Raw genomic sequence first — 20,499 nt, 5'->3', positions numbered from 1 at the left:
GAAATAATCCCATGCGCAATATCGGACCACCACGGCCTAAAGCTGGTCTTCAATAACAAATAAGGGAAGAATGCCCACATATACGTGGAAACTGAACAATGCTCTACTCAATGATAACCTGGTCAAGGAAGAAATAAAGAAAGAAATTAAAAACTTTTTAGAATTTAATGAAAATGAAGGTACAACATACCCAAACTTATGGGACACAATGAAAGCTGTGCTAAGAGGAAAACTCATAGCGCTGAGTGCCTGCAGAAAGAAACAGGAAAGAGACATGTCAGCAGCTTGACAGCACACCTAAAAGCTCTAGAACAAAAAGAAGCAAATACACCCAGGAGGAGTAGAAGGCAGGAAATAATCAAACTCAGAGCTGAAATCAACCAAGTAGAAACAAAAAGGACCATAAAGAATCAACAGAACCAAAAGTTGGTTCTTTGAGAAAATCAACAAGATAGATAAACCCTAGCCAGATTAACGAGAGGACACAGAGAGTGTGTCCAAATTAACAAAATCAGAAATGAAAAGGAGACATAACTACAGATTCAGAGGAAATTAAAAAAAATCATCAGATCTTACTATAAAAGCCATATATTCAACAAAACTTGAAAATCTACAGGAAATGGACAATTTCCCAGACAGATACCAGGTACCGAAGTTAAATCAGGAACAGATAAACCAGTTAAACAACCCCATAACTCCTAAGGAAATAGAAGCAGTCATTAAAGGTCTCCCCAACAAAAAAAGAGCCCAGGTCCAGACGGGTTTAGTGCAGAATTCTATCAGACCTTCATAGAAGACCTCATACCAATATTATCCAAACTATTCCACAAAATTGAAACAGATGGAGCACACCAATTCCTTCTATGAAGCCACAATTACTCTTATACCTAAACCACACAAAGACCCAACAAAGAAAGAGAACTTCAGACCAATTTCCTTATGAACATTGACAAAAAAATACTCAACAAAATTCTGGCAAACCGAATCCAAGAGCACATCAAAACAATCATCCACCATGATCAAGTAGGCTTCATCCCAGGCATGCAGGGATGGTTTAATATACGGAAACCATCAACGTGATCCATTATATAAACAAACTGAAAGAACAAAACCACATGATCATTTCATTAGATGCTGAGAAAGCATTTGACAAAAATTCAACACCCTTCATGATAAAAGTCCTGGAAAGAATAGGAATACAAGGCACATACCTAAACATAGTAAAAGCCATATACAGCAAACCAGTTGCTAACAATAAACTAAATGGAGAGAAACTTGAAGCAATCCCACTAAAATCAGGGACTAGACAAGGCTGCCCAATATTTCCCTACTTATTCAATATAGTTCTTGAAATTCTAGCAGAGCAATCAGACAACAAAAGGAGGTCAACGGGATACAGATCGGAAAAGAAGAAGTCAAAATATCACTATTTGCAGATGATATGATAGTATATTTAAGTGATGCCAAAAGTTCCACCAGAGAACTACTAAAGCTGATAAACAACTTCAGCAAAGTGGCTGGGTATAAAATTAACTCAAATAAATCAGTAGCCTTCCTCTACACAAAAAGAGAAACAAGCCGAGAAAGAAATTAGGGAAACGACACCTTCATAATAGACCCAAATAATATAAATACCTCGTGTGACTTTAACCAAGCAAGTAAAAAGATCTGTACAATAAGAACTTCAAGACACTGAAGAAAGAAATTGAAGAAGACCTCAGAAGGTGGAAAGATCTCCCCATGCTCATGAACTGGCAGGATTAATATAGTAAAAATGGCCATTTTACCAAAAGCGATCTACAGATTCAATGCAATCCCCATCAAAATACCAATCCAATTCTTCAAAGAGTTAGACAGAACAATTTGCAAATTCATCTGGAATAACAAAAAACCCAGGATAGCTAAAACTATCCTCAACAATAAAAGGACTTCAGGGGGAATCACTATCCCTGAACTCAAGCAGTATTACAGAGCAATAGTGATAAAAACTGCATGGTATTGGTACAGAGACAGACAGATAGACCAATGGAACAGAATTGAAGACCCAGAAATGAACCCACACACCTATGGTCACTTGATTTTTGACAAAGGAGCCAAATCCATCCAATGGAAAAAAGATAGCATTTTCAGCAAATGGTGCTGGTTCAACTGGAGGTCAACATGTAGAAGAATGCAGATCGATCCATGCTTATCACCCTGTACAAAGCTTAAGTCCAAGTGGATCAAGGACCTCCACATCAAACCAGACACACTCAAACTAATAGAAGAAAACTAGGGAAGCATCTGGAACACATGGGCACTGGAAAAAATTTCCTGAACAAAACACCAATGGCTTATGCTCTAAGATCAAGAATCGACAAATGGGATCTCATAAAACTGCAAAGCTTCTGTAAGGCAAAGGACACTGTGGTTAGGACAAAACGGCAACCAACAGATTGGGAAAAGATCTTTACCAATCCTACAACAGATAGAGGGCTTATATCCAAAATATACAAAGAACTGAAGAAGTTAGACAGCAAGGAGACAAATAACCCTATTAAAAAATGGGGTTCAGAGCTAAACAGAGAATTCACAGCTGAGGAATGCCGAATGGCTGAGAAACACCTAAAGAAATGTTCAACATCCTTAGTCATAAGGGAAATGCAAATCAAAACAACCCTGAGATTTCACCTCACACCAGTGAGAATGGCTAAGATCAAAAACTCAGGTGACAGCAAATGCTGGCGAGGATGTGGAGAAAGGGGGAACACTCCTCCATTGTTGGTGGGGTTGCAGACTGCTACAACCATTCTGGAAATCAGTCTGGAGGTTCCTCAGAAAATTGGACATTGAACTGCCTGAGGATCCAGCTATACCTCTCCTGGGCATATACCCAAAAGATGCCCCCAACATATAAAAAAAGACACGTGCTCCACTATGTTCATCGCAGCCTTATTTATAATAGCCAGAAGCTGGAAAGAACCCAGATGCCCTTCAACAGAGGAATGGATACAGAAAATGTGGTACATCTACACAATGGAATATTACTCAGCTATCAAAAACAATGACTTTATGAAATTGTAGGCAAATGGTTGGAACTGGAAAATATCATCCTGAGTGAGCTAACCTAATCACAGAAAGACATACATGGTATGTACTCATTGATAAGTGGCTATTAGCCCAAATGCTTGAGTTACCCTAGATGCCTAGAACAAATGAAACTCAAGACGGATGATCAAAATGTGAGTGCAGATCGCTCATGAGAGACACAGCCAGAATACAGCAAATACAGAGGCGTATGCCAGCAGGAAACAACTGAACTGAGAACGGGACCCCCTGTTGAAGGAATCAGAGAAAGAACTGGAAGAGCTTGAAGGAGCTCGAGACCCCATATGTACAGCAATGCCAACCAACCAGAGCTTCCAGGGACTAAGCCACTACCCAAAGACTATACATGGACTGACCCTGGACTCTGACCTCGGAGGTTGCAATGAATATCCTAGTAAGAGCACCAGTGGAAGGGGGAAGCCCTGGGTCCTGCTAAGACTGAACCCCTAGTGAACTAGACTGTTGGGGAGAGGGCAGCAATGGGGGGAGGGTTGGGAGGGGAACACCCATAAGGAAGGGGAGGGGGGAGGGGGATGTTTGCCCGGAAACCGGGAAAGGGAAAAACATACGAAATGTATATAAGAAATAAACAAGTTAATAAAAAAAAAAAAAAAAAAAAAGAAAAAATATTACTCATTTTATTTTAAAAATGGCACCTGAAATTTGCAGATACGTGTCTGGAGCTAAAAAATAAAAAGGCATCCTAAGTGAGGTAACCCAGGCTCAGAAAGACAAATATGGTATATATTCACTTATATGTGGGTGTTGCTGTTAATTCTTTGCTAAAAAGGCTATAATCACTATAAATACAGAGGTTAGATATAGAGTAAGAGACTAAGGGGGAGGGATGCATCTCTCTAGGGGAATTAGGATAGATATGGATGGATGGATGGATGGTGGATTGATGGATGGATGGATGGATGGATGGATGGATGGATGGATGGATGGACAGATGGATGGACAGCTGGATGGACAGATGGGAGTGGTAGTGGTGGTACTAGAACGGGAGGAACAAATTGGGAACAGTAGAGAAGAAGAGGAGGAGTGAGGGAACATGGGGAAGAATAGCTAAAACTACCCCATTTGAGGGATCACATAGAAACCCAATACAATAGAAGTTTCCTAAAATACACACATAGATAAAGTTGGTCTAAATAACATTGCTAAATAATAGGCAAGTGGAATGGAGCTCTAACCGGACATCTCTCATCACTACAGGAAGCACCCAGTGCCAGGAATGGGTTACATATAATTGTACTTATCTTAGTTAGGGTTACTATTGCTGTGATGAGACCCCATGAGCAAAAGCAAGTTGGGAAGGAAAGGGTTGATTTCACTCACAGTTTCACGGCACAGTTCATTATCAAAAGCAGTGAGAGCAGGAAATCAAGCAGGGCAGGAACCTGGAGATAGAAGCTGATGCAGAGGCCATGGAGGGGTGCTGCTTACTGACTTGCTCTGCATGGCTTGCTCAGCCTGCTTTCTTATAGAACCCAGGACTGCCAGCTCAAGGATTGTACCAGCCACATTGGGGTGGATTGTTCCCCCATCAATCACTAATAAAAAAAAAAAATGACTTACAGGCTTACCTACAACCTGGTCATGTAAAGACACTTTGTCAATTGAAGTTCCCTGCTCTCAATGACGTTACCTTTTATCAAGTTGACAAAAGTAGCCAGCACAACCTTGTTGGACTGAGGGATTCCATGGGACTCCTCAAATGACTCTGGTTATTTGTTGCCCCCCGCAAATGAACAGAAAGGCCCTATTGCTCAAGACAACCTATATAACTCATTAAACACAGAGAAGTCTAGCTGATTGCCTACCTAGAGCCTTCACCCCTAAGGATTAGTATTTACTATACTGGAGGGTACTGTACACACTACCAGAGGAGAAAGGGAAACACCAACTCAGCTCTCAAGATTTACAATATACACTGGTACAATAGTAGCACAAAGCTTATAGAAGTAACAAACCAAGATTTTTATTTGATTTAAGGCCCACTCCATGAGATGGAACCTACAACCCATACAAAAACTGAGACTACATAGGCCAGGGACCTAGTGCAAAATCAAATATCACTGTTCTGCTAAAGAAATGTAGCAATAAAATAAGACCTAAGGATATTCTATTATACCCATAGGTCAGTGCAGCTCAAGCTCTCCTTAAATCCACAGTGTAGTCAAGAATGAACTTGAATTTCTAATCCACTTGCTTTTACAGCAAGTGCTAGGATTACAGGCCGGTGTCCCCAACTCTCATTTGTGCAGTGCTGGGCTTTGTGTATACTAGGAGGCACTGTTTTGGCCTTCAGTGAAGGATTTTACACTTATATTAAGGACTGGTTTTGGTGTGCAAGGTCAATATACCACTGACACTTTGCTGGATTTAACATGGGCTTAGGAGATACTCACCCTTTTCCGTGCTTCAGATTTTTGGAAGCTCTCATGCTGTATGAAGGTAGCCGCAGCAGAGATCTTGGACAGTGGTACATGATCTGCATCCAGCATATTCACAGCTCGCTCCAAGGTCATCTCTAAGTCTGCATTCCTAGACAAACAGTCACAGATGACATGGTGAAAATGCAAACCATGCACTCTTGATTGCCCGGAAGTGACCTAGCTAGGATTAGGAAGCACCTATAACATCTGCACTCTAGATTCTTTTTTAGCTTAAGAAACATCAGCCCTGGAAATCAGAAGGTATCAGGCTGACGGCAGAGTATCTCCAGTTCTCCTGAAACTGGTTTCTGATGATGTCGTAGAAGAGAGTAACAATGTGTACTAAAAAGAGAAATGCAACTCTTTAAGATAAATAGGTACAGTATTGTAATTATACAAAAAATAATTACTCAACACCCCCACCAATATAACCATTTAAACATAATTTAAAATTTGTTCTAGAAATTAAAAATTATAACTACTCTGGGAATTTCACAGCTATAGTAGAAACATCTCCCTAAAAACAAAAACAAAATAACCATTAGATTTTTCTCAGTAGCTCAGAATCTGCTATTTTACTTGAAAATACAACAGCAGCCAGAAAAACTCAGTTTTGTTTTGGTAAAATAAGTCATGCTGGTATGACAGATGTGTCAGGCAAAAAGCACTGTCTAATCATCTTCCTAGAAATTCCTTTCCCTAAAACTTCAACCCCAGTCTGCTCTTTACTACCCTTCGCTCAGCCACGGTAACAAAGTTTGCCTGGTGCTCAGCGGGCAGCTTGCCCTTCAGTAGTTGCAGGTGATGATGAAGTCATATGTAGTTGAATACAGAGAGTCCCCTTTATAGAGGACATTGCCTGTAAAATATAACCCCAACTAATTCACAGAGCAACACTTTCCTTTTCAATTTCTGCTGGGAGGTGACTGGGTTAGATAGTCTAATATAGACATGGTTACATCTAATTCATTCCAAGTAATAAAAACACCCAAGACACCTTGTGAGATTGTTTTCTAACATATGCTCAGTGTGAATAGTCTCTCTTCGCCAATTATTATATGCACAAGTGAGAAGTGAATGTGGGCAGCACTGTGACTGTTGTCCCTGTGTGGTGGTAAGCCTACAGCAGGTATGGACATAAGAAACAATGTAATGTTTTGTTGTAATACATTTGCAACACAGAATTTCAGAGTATGCCATCTTGAAATAGGAAGTTTTGGCTACTATTTATGTTGTGCTGAAAGGCACTTCATGAATATAAAAGTATTTAAAGAAAAGCCAGAACACTGGTGTCCTCTATACTAAGAACTATATAATGTTCCCATATTTGAAAAATATAATTCAGGAGACAATTGTAATTGGTTAAAAAGAGATGGCAGGACAGAGCTAGGAATCAGCCTGACATGCTGACATGTACAATGTTCGGCTCTGTGTTCAAACCCCAGTACCAGGGTGGTGGCACAAACCTATAATCCCAGTACTTAGGAGGCAGAGGCAGAAGGATGGCAGAAGGCCATCCTTGATTGTATACTGAGTTCAAGGCCAGTGTGAGCTACAAGATAGCACTTCTTGAGGCCCACAGAACTATGACTTGATAGTTGGGGTTGGGGAGATAAGTGAGAGATCAGGAAGAACAGTTGCTCCCAGGTTCCTGTCTTCTAAACTAGGAACTCAAAAACTGAGCCTCTTCAACAATTTTAGTTATAACTCTCAGTGTAAATCAGCTGAGGTGAGAGCTTGGTAGTAGTGTGTTTCCATGGTTTCCATAGCAATACATACACACATACATACCACACATACACATATCATACAAACACAGACATACTACACAGACACACATATCTGCACATATACACAACGCAGACACATACATGTACCACATATATACAAACTCACAAATACAAAGACACACTGACACTATGCACATACATTCACATCACATATACACATATATGCACACACACCACACACACATGCCACACACAAATACACTTACATACACCACATACACAGTGACACTATACACATACAACATGCAAACACACCCACACATATACAACATACATACACACCACACATATATACACACATACACACTACACACATACATATACACACTATACAATACATAAATACACCACACACATATGCACACATACAAAATAAGAAACTTAATAAATGTAAATAACAAATATAACAGGAAGAGCACAAAATGCTACTGATAAGAATAAGAGCCTTTATAAAAGGAATGACTCCTCCCTCCAAAAAAAATCCTAGTAATTTTCTGTGTGTGGAATGCCTGACTTATATTTGTGCTAGTTTGCCCAGTCTTTATCTCCTGATATAGCATATGGTTACGTCTCTGAAGCTGTCAGGCTCCGTAAGTGTTGTAGAAAGACATAAAAATTGCCCAACTGTCCAAGGTATGGAAGGAATGCTGATGTAGATATGACTCACTCCTGTTAGTGGAAAGCTTAGAGACAGACAGACACTTCAGAGTATTGCAAGAGTCTAAGCTGAGACAGTAAAGCAAGTCTTCAACTGGGAAGTGACTATAGAAAGATCCAACTGAAAACAGACATGTGTAAGAGATAGGAAGATGTTACCTCCTCAGCGGTCCTAACTGATATGTGCATGACCTGCTCAATGTGAATAAAATTAGTGATAACCAGAATGACAGTGTGGTCCGCATTTCACTATAAAAAGGCAATTGATTATTCTTCAAAAATTATTAATTAAGAATAAGAGACAGAAGTATAACTGCAAGTTTTTTCCAACAGGAAAATTACAAAGTCCAAAATAAGAAAAACAAAGAACCCTCTTTGAGGTTTCAGAATATATCACCTCATAATATGCAGTTTCCACTACTGACTATGTCAGACTGAAAGGAACTTGGAAACTGCAGCTAGGAAAGCAGTCTTGGACCTCCCCTGCTACTTAAAGTAGGCCACAAAACTCCCAGAAGAAAGATACCTTCCTTGCACAAGAGATGATCAGGCTGAGACACTAACACTTTATCTTCTGTTAGTTTTCTGAGACACAGCTCCTGGTTGCTGTTCTATGCCTACCACACCTACTCCAAGGATCTTCCTCTTGCTACATATACACAGTTACCATTCCCTGGTTCAATGGCTACATATACACAGTTACCATTCCCTGGTTCAATGGCTACATATACACAGTTACAATTCCCTGGTTCATTACATATACACAGTTACCATTCCCTGGTTCAATGGCTACATATACACAGTTACCATTCCATGGTTCAATGGCTACATATACACAGTTACCATTCCCTGGTTCAATGGCTACATATACACAGTTACCATTCCCTGGTTCAAACGCCATATAAACATTGGGTGCTCTGGGGCTTGCATTCCTTTGTAAAGACTTTTCCTTTATATGTTGAAAAACAAGGATATTTGATTTCTTACTGTTAAAATAATAATGAGAGTGAACATAATGTGCAGGACAGTCAGTGTGATCTGTTGTGTGCTCCAACCTGCTATAGATGGCCAGTTGCCTGATGATTTGCTGAAGGTCCATTCTCCTTAGTCTCCTTACCTGATCCCAGAGTGCACCGATCTCTACTCTCTAACTATTCCACACAGAGCTGTTGCTTAGAACACACCATGCTTATTTTCTCTGCCCCTCTCTCAGAGAATCAATCCAAGTTTTTTTTTCTCTATGGGGCTTTATAGAAGTACAGGGCACTCTGGAGACATCTAAGATTCATTTGTTGAATTATTCAACTCTAAGAGGTATAGAAATTTAATTTATAAAAAAATCCATGTAGAGTATGGTGTTTCACTTGATTTCTTTTATTATTTATTTTGATTTTATGTACACTGATGTTTTGCCTGCATGTATATCTGTGTGAAGGTGTCGAAACCCCTGGAACTGGACAATAGCAAGCTGCCACCTGGGTTCTGGGAAGTGAACCTGGGTCCTCTGGAAGAGCAGCCAGTGCACTTAAGAGTTGAGCCATCTCTCCAGCCACTTACTTGGTAATAAAAAACAAAACAAAACAAAACAAAAAATTTCTTGTTAGTCTGATTTGGACAAGTGCTAAGTGTCTCCTCTACCCTCCAGACTGTTTCCAACTGCATCAGCCACTGCCTGACTGAAACATTTCCAATCTTCTGGAAAATAAACCCACAGTTTAGTACTTTGTATCACAATATAAGTTTACAGTTGCATTTAGATATTCCATTGGAAAGAGCCACACATATGAAAATATATTTGGAGGGCATAAAAAGATAGAGTCTGGAAACAGGGTCTGGCCAAAGGGAAATGTGAAACAGCAGAGTAAGGGCAGAGGATGCGGTGTGCAGGCCTGTGGCCAAAGTTTCTGGCAGCAGCCAAGGCTCTGAGTTGTACAAGACACCAGCAGGAAGGCAACTACCATTGTTTGATTTCTTGTTAGGGGAAGACCTATTTGCCTCTTTCCCAGAGGAAACAAACCTCTCCCTTCAGAAAGAAAAGTTAACACCCAGCCTCCAAAATTTGAGAATCTCCAGAAGAGGTGATTCTTTGAAATAGAATTAAACATTCTATTAAAATTACACTGTCCATTAAAACAATATTCTGATACAACTATGGCTAGTGATTGTAGAGTTTAAGTAACAAAAACGTACAGATAGCAAAAAGTTGTTATTTCCTCTCCGTCTTTTTTCACTCCTTCATTCTTTTCTCGGGGCACTTTTTTTTTAAACCTTCTTACCTATTTATTATAAATTTATTTTATTTTACTTATATGAGTACACTGTAGCTATCTTCAGACACACCAGAAGAGGGCATCGGATCCCATTACAGATGGTTGTGAGTCACCATGTGGTTGCTGGGAATTGAACTCAGTACCTCTGGAAGAGCAGTCGTTGCTCTTAACTGCTGAGCCATCTCTCCAGCACCACAGAAAGCATTTTTAGTGTCTTTTGTGAACCTGCCTCACTGTTAGGGTGCTGAGAATAAACTAGAAGACTGGGTCAAAAGGTAAGTCAATGCATAAACACAATATAAAACTGTGAGGCAGTTTAGAGGCTCACCCGAGCTGGGAGTCAGCGAAGGCGCTCCTGTCCCCGTGCGCGTCCCCGCTGCCCACCGCAGCCTGGCCTGCGGTGGGCAGCATTCTTCCCGACTCCCGCAGGGTACTGCGGACTGAGCTCCGGGGCCAGGAGGAGCGGCCAGCTCTGCTCTGCAGGCCCTGAAATCGAGCCTGGCTCACACGCACAGTGGTCTCCTCCAGCAGGCTGCCTGCGCTGTGGCTGGTGCCAGGAGGGTGGGTGGGTATGGTGGGGTTAAGCGGGCCATTGTCAAAGACAGCATCGCTGACTGACCCGAACCCAGGTGCCCTTCGGGCTGTGCCAGTCTGGCGCAGGCCCAGGATCTCTGAGCGAGCATAGCGTGGAAGGGTAAGGCGCCCACCAGGCACCACATGGCTCCGCCAGGCATATTGGTATTCGCTGTGCCCATAGTGGGCTCTCTCCGGGCTGCTATCTGGGGAAATCTCAAGTCTCCTCAGGGGCTGCCTCCAGGATCTCTCCTCTACTGACTTCTGCGAACTATACTGTGCTGTTCCTCTCCCCCAACGACTTCCGTAAGTGGCAGTCACTCCAGCCTGTATGAGAGAAATAAAACTTAAATGAAACATAATGTCTGACTTTGGGATTACAATCTAACATGTCCATTTCTTTTAATAAAATGGAAATCAGTACCTTTGGGTTAGCCTGAATCATATTTATTTGTACTAGAAGTTAACATTGTTCAAACTTTTAAATTTTAAAGTCCCAGTTTTCCATGTTTACACAAATTTTCTCAAAAACTGGGAAAGGAGACCACTTGAGACAGATCACTCCCTCCCCCGAAAGTATGAAATTGTTTTCCTGATAATCTGGTCACAGGTTATGTTCTCTGATGTCCCACCTTAAGCATGTCATAGTCCCTAGCGGCAGGTGACTGCCTTCCAACAAAGTCATTCTCAACCAAGTGCAGCTTGTAGACATACTCAGGAACACTGCTGGTTCGGTGAAGGTTCCCTGAAATTAAGAAAACATTAAGGTAATTTAGAATACAAATGTACCAATCAACAATTATCAGATGCATGACGAGCATTTAAGTTTGTATCTAAGTGTTTTAAAACGCTAGTTGAAAGCTGTCATTTGGAAAAATGATCAGAGGTTATCAAAGCATCACTGGGTGTTTCCAAGTCCCAGAAGGTGTATGTCAGTAATCCTGAAACCTCTCTTTCTGAGTTGCAGACAGCCTGAATGAAATCAAGCAAGTTACAAAAACCAACCAAACAGAAAACAAGACAAAACAAGAAACAATGGAAAAGTATAAACCCAACATAGGCAAGAGGCTTTAGGAAAATCCAGTGCTGCAGCCTGCTGCTGGGCTGACCAGTGGTGGGGGGCACCAGCTTGGTTCTGTCCCAGGAAGTTTCATTTCTCAGGTCAGAGGTAAACTGTGCTCCCAGGGTAGAAGCTCTGGAATTTTCTGCTCTTCAGAAGTCAAAGGCAATGAAAACATTCAAATGCTACCAGATACAGGAAACACGAGCAATCTAAAGCTAGGACAAGGTGTTGGCATTGTGAATTGGTAGCTGGGAAATTGACCTCTCTTTTATGATGACTGTGCCTGTGAAACCAGGACACCCTGACTATCCCACAGACACTTGGGGAAAGCCAGGCCTTGTGCTCAGTGATGCATGTCTCATACACTTGACTTACTAATCTCTGAGGAATGTGGGGTGGAAGACAGTACTAGTCCTCCCTCTCCTGCCTCTTCAGCTTTCTCTTGGCATTTGTTTTGTAACCTCTTAAATGGGGGAGAAAAAAGACTTCTAAAGCCTAGGTAATGTCTTTTCCTATTTTTTATTTTTATCCTGTAGCGTTTCTTTTGCACAAGTGAGGAAGAAAGACATTCAACTATCCTGAGAGCCTCAAGAGAGATGCTGAGAACAACAGAATACAGTCCCTCTCAGTATGATGGAACCTTTTCTAACAGAGGGTTTAAATTTTTACATTTCAAAAGAGTAATACTCATTCACAAATTACTTGGAGGGAGAAAGAAGATTGTTGATCCCAGAATAGCTGAACAGTTTGAATCCATTTGGATTATATTTACACATGTGTCCCTATTTCCTGATGCCAATCAAGCACTTTTGTCTGGTTCCTGAGGAGAGGCACCTGCAGGCTTGTACCTGTCGCTTTCAAGACGCTGAATTTTTGAGGCCTGGAAAAGGAGAGGAATTCAGGAATTCACTGAAGCCGCTTGCCTGCCCTTGAAGAAGGAAGAACCCAGTGCAATTAGTAACTCAATGAAAGACTTCCCAGCCATCGTCCTACAGTTCCTGGGAATCTCAGCAGAAACTCCACTGGCAGGTAAAAGACATATGTTAAATGCCATGTGCAGCCCTGCTGGCTTTTGGTTTTACATTATCAGATCATAATCCTATCTCTGGAGACATTTATGTCAGTTAGTTGTAAAAGGGGAGGCCTTCTCTACAACTTTGTGAGATCCTGCCTCCAGAGAACCCCTAGAATGGCACAGGTGGCTAATGCTAAAACAGCTATGACTTTCCCTTGAGGGGCCTGTACCCACACCTGGGTGTGTCTCACTTCCCAGCTCTATGCTCTTAGGTATGTTACCTCCATGTGAGCACCTTGCTTTCTCTCTCAGCCTTAATTCTCAGGCTAATATTAAATATTATTTTTAAAAATAAAATCTTAACTTTATTTCACATCTGCTATGTCAAAATTTCTGTTTTGCATTCAAGCCACAAATGCTAGTGTGCCTTATATCGCGGTCCCCAAATGATTAAGGGAACTTCTCAGGATGCTGTGTCTTCAGTGCCTTTACCACTGAATGAGGGAAAGGAATTTCTTCAATTTTGAAGAGGTCTTAAGGATACTCTCAAGGGCATGGCTCCTGCCTAGGCTAGCTATTGCCCCTCACTCCCTGGTCCAGTCCACAGAGCAGACAACTAGGAGGCAGGTGTAAAGGTTATACTGGCTTAGGACTGGAGATGAGCGGTATAGACATAGGGTAACACAAAAAGCTTTGAGCCTGAAGGGCCTATGGGAGGTAAAAATGAAGAAAGCCCATGTTTCTCCTATCTCCAACGAAACAGATTAGCTAATGAATAAGAAACTAGATGTTTTACTTACTGTTCTATTGGTGATGAGACAGACGCCAAATCCAAGACAGCTTATAGAAAGAAAGACCAACTGGAGGCTTTCTTACAGTGTCAGAGGGTGAGTCCACGGTCATTATGGCGAGAAGCATGGTGACAGGCCTGGCACTAGAGCAACAGCTGAGACTTACATCTTATCCATACGATAGAAGCAGAGAGAAAGGAGAGGCTGGCCTAGTATGAGAGTCTGACTTCTTAGAGCCCACCTCTAATGACACACCTCCTCCAACAGGCCACACCTCCTAATCCTTCCCCCAAACCTTCCAAACTAGGAACTAAGCATTCAAACATGAACACGTGGCGGTTATCCTAATTAAACAACCACATGAGATTTACTGTTTGTTTTGCTTTTGTTTTCCAAAGTAATTTAGAGATGAGTATGGTGAATAAGCTACTAGGGAGGCAGAAGTAGGAGGTGAAGCCATTTGAACTAATGGCTTCAACTTAGACCAAACAATGTCAGACTGCCTTAAAGCAACAACCAATTAAAAACCACAGTATATTCATTTTACCTTCAAGCAATGGTCTAATATCAGCAATAAGTTATCTGACTGCTGCCCAATGTCAACACCGTTTCTACCTGCCACCCCCACCACCTGAAGTAGCTTCGTGGTGCTTTTTGGAACTATGACTATGAAGATTCACTTGGAATCTTAGCTGCCTGACTGACTATTGTGGCTGTATTTTTCTGAAGACTCCAGAGAGATGATGTGGGACTGGGCGTGATGGCCTGTGTCTGTAGGTTGAATTGGGAGGATGACTAGAGTCCAGAATTTACAGTTCATCCTGGCTCACCTCATCGAGAAAACCTCACCTCACAAGTGAAAAATAAGCATGGTCCGGACATTAGTTTGAAGACGGAAGCAGTTGTTACTAAGCTGCTCCTGCCCTTAGGAAAGAGAGACAAGAGGGCTGGGCATGGTGGCATGCCAGTAATCCGAGCATTTCTGAGGTCAATGCAAAGACAGGCAGATATGTAAGTTTGAGGCCAACCTGTCTACACAGACTGAGTTCCTGGCCAGCTATCACAAAAAGCTGAAAACAAAAACCACAGGTTTTTTTTTTTTCCTTTGCTGAGCTGGCTGCATTCCTGTGCTGATGTGTCCCAAAAGTCCCCGCTGCTCAGGATGCAAGGACATCATCTCCTCCACCTTCCGGGCTAGAGGCCATCCTGTGTGAAATGCCAAGCCAGAGTCCACTGGAACGTTCAGATCAAAAACAATTACAATTCTTCAATATGATTTTCTTAAAATGAGGAATCTCAACCCATTATATTTCTCAGCTTTTCATTGGCTGGGGCTGACCTTCTCACTTTACTGAGCAGAACTGCTCTATTTTCTTTAAATATTCCTTATAAGCCAAACAGGAAGTTCGCGTTTTTATGTTTCTTTCACGCTGAAACCTTTTAAGATTTACAATTACCAGATTCTTTAACTAGCACTTAAAATCCCCATCTCCAGTATGTGCTAGAAGAGAGGAATGGGGGAAGGCCACCTACAGAGTGACACAACTGAACTGTTAGCCAGGCAGAGAGAAAGGTGGGGAGGGATTCCAGAGGCCTGGGAATAACAAGATAAACTGTGTGTGTTTGCTGAGGATGTGGTGGTGACAATTTGCAGGCATCACATCAAAGAGAACTTGGAATGCCAGGAGGAAAACAGATTCTACTCCTGTGGATAGCGGCCGAAACTCAAAGGCATTGCAGGAAAAAAAGAGAGAGAATTTAGAATCTTCACTTAGCTGCATGGAAAACAGAGAAGGGCAGATCAGGGCAGCAAGAAGTTCTTATCACAAAGTGGACTTTTCCTCCTGTACACAAAGAATCGTATCTCATACTACACTTCTCAGACAGTCCTGCAGCAGCCTGGCAAGTTAATGTTCTGCAGACGTGTCACTCAGACATCCAAAATAGCCTCCCCACAGATTAGGTCAGTGCAATCTCCTAGGTTGCCAGGAGGTCAGGAGGCGTGTATGTTCTGGTCTTAGATGGATGGCAGGTAATCAAACATCACCCCTACTCTGTGTTTCTGGGTACATGGTGAAGAAGGGAAACTGCTTTCTACAAAATGTAGAGAACTCTCTCTGAGGAATCGGGAAAACTGATATTTTTGTCAAGGCTGATTCTATATTTGGATAATATGTACTTGTTGATTTCTTATCTGTATGACTTGTATGTATACCTTTGGTCTTTTGTTACTCTATAATGAATGTGTTTTATCTATCAAGAAAAATGTTCATTTGTTTCTATCCTTCAATTTAAAAAACAAAAACAAAACAAAATAAAAACAACAACAACAACAACAACAACAACAAATTGGCAATCTGAGACTGGAGAAATGGCTTAATGGGTAAGAATAGCTGTTCTTTGAGAAAACCCAAGTCTGATTACCAATATCCACAGGGTAGTTCACAAGTTTCTCAAAGAATCTGATGCCCCCTTTTGGCCTCTGTGGGCACTGCATGCACGTGGTGCAGGACTTTCTTGCATGAAAAACACCCAGAGCATAAAACAGCTCTATTACAGAGCAATCATGATAAAAACTGCATGGTATTGGTAAAGGGACAAGCAGGTAGATCAGTGGTACAGAATTGAAGACCCAGAAATGAACCCTCACACCTATGGTCACTTGATCTTTGACAAAGGAGCTAAAACCATCCAGTGGAAAAAGACAGCATTTTCAACAAATGGTGCTGGTTCAACTGGAGGTCTGCATGTAGAAGAATGCAAATCGAGCTATTCTTATCACCCTGTACAAAGCTTAAGTCTGAAGGGATCAAGGACCTCCACATCAAACCAGATACACTCAAACTAACAGAAGAAAAAGTGGGAAAGAGCTAAGAACATGTGGGCACTGGGGAAAATTTCCTTAACAGAACACCAATGGCCTATGCTCTAAGATCAAGAATGGACAATGGGACCTCATAAAATTGCAAAGCTTCTGTAAGACAAAGGACACTGTCAATAGGACAAAACAGCAACCAACAGCCTGGGGAAATATCTTTACCAATCCTACATCTGATAGAGGGCTAATATCTAATAGATACAAAGAACTTAAGAAGTTAGATGCCAGAGAGTTAAATAATCCTATTGAAAAATGGGGTACAGAGCTAAACAAAGAATTCTCAACTAAGGAATATTGAATGGCTGAGAAATATCTAAAGAAATGCTCAACATCCTTAGTCATCAGGGAAATGCAAATCAAAACAACCCTGAGATTTCACCTCACACCAGTCAGAATGGCTAAGATCAAAAACTCGGGTGACAGCAGATGCTGGCGAGAATGCGGAGAAAGAGGAACACTCCTCCATTGTTGGTAGGATGGCAAACTGGTACAACCACTCTGGAAATCAGTCTGGAGGCTCCTCAGAAAATTGGACATTGCACTACCTGAGGACCCAGCTATGCCTCTCCTGGGCATACACCCAAAAGATGCTCCAACATATAACAAGGACACGTGCTCCACTATGTTCATATCAGCCTTATGTATAATAGCCAGAAGCTGGAAAGAACCCAGTTGCCCTTCAGCTGAGGAATTGATACAGAAAATGTGGTACATCTACACACTGGAATACTACTCAGCTATTAAAAACAATGACTTCATGAAATTTTTAGGTAAATGGATAGAACTAGAAAATATCCTGAGTGAGGTAACCCGGTCACAAAAGAACACACATGGTATGCACTCAGTGATAAGTGGATATTAGTCCAGAAGGTTGGAAACCTAAGAAAAAAAATCACAGATCATATGAAGCCCAAGAAGAAGGAAGACCAAATGTGGAGGCTTCATTTTTCTTAGAAGGGAAAACAAAATACTCAAGGGAGGAAATACAGGTACAAAGAGTGGAGCAGGAACTGAAGAAGAGGCCATCCAGAGACTGCCCCTCCTGGGGATCCATCTCATATGCAGCCACCAAATCCAGTCACTACTGCTGATGCCAAGAAGTGCTTGCTGACAAGAGCCAGATATGGGTGTCTCCTAAGAAGCTCTTTAAGAGCCCTACCGATACAGATGAGGGTGGCTGCAGCTAACCATTGGACTGAACAAGGGTACCCCAATGGAGGAGTTGGAGAAAAGACTGAAGGAGCTGAAGGGGTTTGCAACGCCATAGGAAGAACAACAATAAAAACCAATCAGACCCCACCAGAGCTCCCAGGGACTAAACCACCCACCAATGAATACACATGAAGGGACCCATGGCTCCAGCCACATATGTAGCAGAGGATGGCATTGCCCAGCATCAGTAGGAGGAAAATCCCTTGGTCCTGTGAAGGCTCATTTCCCCATTGTAGGGTAATGCCAGGGTGTTGAGGTGGGAGTGGGTAAGTGGGAGTGGGAGCATCTTCATAGAGGCAGGGGGAGTTTGAAGGGGCTATGGGAGAGGGCAGAAAGGGGATAACATCTGAAATGTAAATAATAAAATATCCAAGAAAAATAAATTTTAAAAAGTATAAAGTCTTATAATCTTACAAGATTCAGTAAATTGATATGATACTAAGTCTAACATGCAATGATTTTTTTCTTTGAAATTCTGGAAATGATAAAATTATAGAATTTGGATCTTATTGCTTGGGTCAGCTAACATTATTATGGTTAAAGCTATATTTCAGAAAGTATGTGCTTTCTTTCAGTGGTAATGATATAGTGTGTTTTTAAATGCTGCAGAGTATTTTTAAATACTTTTATTTAGGCCTACGTACTAAGCTGCCAATCTGGTCTCGAAACATTTAAATGTATACTTTGAAGCCCCATATCCAACGTATAAAAGACATACAATAGTTTTTTTTTAATGTTTCTCTTATATTCGTCACAACCTTCCCAATGCTGCGACCCTTTAATACAGTTCCTCATGTGTGATGACCCCCAACCACGAAGTTATTCCATTGCTAGTTCATAACTGTGATTTTGTAAATCTCTGGTAAGTAGGATGATCTGCTATGCAGCCTCTAAGGCAGTCGCAACCCAAAGGTTGAGAACTACTGGTCTATTATAAAGGAAACCTTATACACTATTTATTCTTAATTTAGTGAACTGAAGGGAAGGGGTTAGTTTGGCACAAAGATATTAAAAAAAAAATCTTAACTCAGGATCTATATCCAGTCTTGTTGATGATACTTAGTGTTCCCTTTCCAAAGAGGAACATGGGGCTTGTATGTAAAAACATTTGGATATACACACAAAATAGAAGTCTACATTTATCTCAGAATTAAATAATTTGAGTATCTGGAAGATCATCTGAGCGGAAGGCAAACACTCTCATTGTAGATCGCATTAATCAAATCTGGTGTTTGAGTCATATATTTCTTATTAAATTCTATATCAATATCAATGTTGAGCAATATGGAGATAAAATAAAGCAAGTCTTATTTTAATACATGAGAAAAAAGTTTTAAAATTGATACACAAAAGGATACGTCAGAGAAGGATATGTCAGAGAAGGATATGTCAGAGAAGGATACGTAAGAGAAGGATACGTAAGAGTAGGATACGTAAGAGTAGGATACGTCAGAGAAGGATATGTTAGAGTAGGATACGTAAGAGTAGGATATGTAAGAGAAGGATACGTCAGAGAAGGATACATCAGAGAAGGATATGTAAGAGAAGGCACCAATGAGCCACAAATAGCTAGACTAATCAGTTCTAAAGATGGCCTACTGTTCCCATGACAACAGCACACTAGCCCAGGGCGACTCTGACATCAGTCAGGTCTTTTCCTTAAGGTACTTCCTGCTCTAAGGAACAGTGCTTTAGTCAAATCCTATGGCCCTGCCTGGATCTTTGGTTTCTCTCAGTTCCGCTGACTCTGCAGGGAGCATTCTCCCACACAGCCCTTTACCCACAGAGGATGTGTTCTTCCCATTTGAGAAGTCCGTTCTTTTCTAGCCCTCATTTTGTTGGTATTTTATTTTGACAGAGTATAACCAGAAGTTTGTAAAAGCAGAAAACTCTCACATAAAAAAAAAATGTACCAATTTGAATGAAAGTGTGCAATGGGATAACGTGGAGGTCACTGCACCCTGAGGTCCGAATGACACTCACTTTCAGAGCAGCATGAGCACAGCCCAGCCACTGACTCCTCCCTCCGGTTTCCTTCTACCTACTGACTAATCCTCTGGCTCAAGAGTGACTCATTCTGTAATACCCTCTAGCATAGGAGTCTAACAGGGCAAAGCTTTGTGCTATCTTATCTTCAGTTACTTTAGTTTACATTAAAATTGAAATTTCTAGTCTAGTTAAAAATCATTATAAGCTTTTATTTTACGTCTCTAAAAGGGCATGTCTATTATTGGCAACTAAGATGACAATTATGAAATAATTTCTCTTCGTAGCTTCACCTTTTAACAGCCTTTGTTCTACGAACAGCGTTTAATGCTATGGACTAGGCTCGTCCTAAACTCACAGCCATCCTCCTGCCCCAGACACCTCAGTGCTGGGATTACAGGCATGAGTCACTACACATGGCTTTTGTTAACTGCACTATTTGAAGCCCAGAATAGATCTGTAGTTCCCTCTCCAGAATCCACTCTAATCTCCAATGCTGATAGTGGCTTCATCAGGAGATCATGTGAGTAACAAGCATGGTTGGAGCTCTTATGGTAGATCCTCAAAGACCTTGTAAAGTGAGTTGAAATATAACCCACTGTGCATTTCTTCCTACTAAGGCACTAGAAAGACAATGTAATAAAGTAAGACAGCGTTTTACAGTAGAGTAGGGTTTTTTTTGTTTGTTTGTTTGTTTGTTTGTTTTGGCCATCTTTACTATCTTTCTTTGCCACTT

At 41.2% G+C, this 20,499-nt stretch overlaps 1 protein-coding gene across 1 annotated transcript in view; it reads right to left on the bottom strand.

Annotated features, from left to right (window-relative positions):
* Window positions 1–20,499, bottom strand: part of Pkp2 (plakophilin 2) — a 70,630-nt gene that overhangs the window by 47,010 nt on the left and 3,121 nt on the right. The window contains exons 2-4 of the mRNA XM_032899809.1: window positions 11,451–11,563; window positions 10,574–11,145; window positions 5,502–5,637 (exon numbers count right to left, since the gene is read on the bottom strand). Coding sequence (XP_032755700.1) covers window positions 5,502–5,637; window positions 10,574–11,145; window positions 11,451–11,563 — 821 coding nt within the window. The remainder of the gene's footprint in view (window positions 1–5,501; window positions 5,638–10,573; window positions 11,146–11,450; window positions 11,564–20,499) is intronic.

Source organism: Rattus rattus, chromosome 4 (assembly GCF_011064425.1).
Source record: "Rattus rattus isolate New Zealand chromosome 4, Rrattus_CSIRO_v1, whole genome shotgun sequence".
NCBI lineage: Eukaryota > Metazoa > Chordata > Mammalia > Rodentia > Muridae > Rattus > Rattus rattus.
This window is presented reverse-complemented; position numbering and strand designations above follow the sequence as displayed.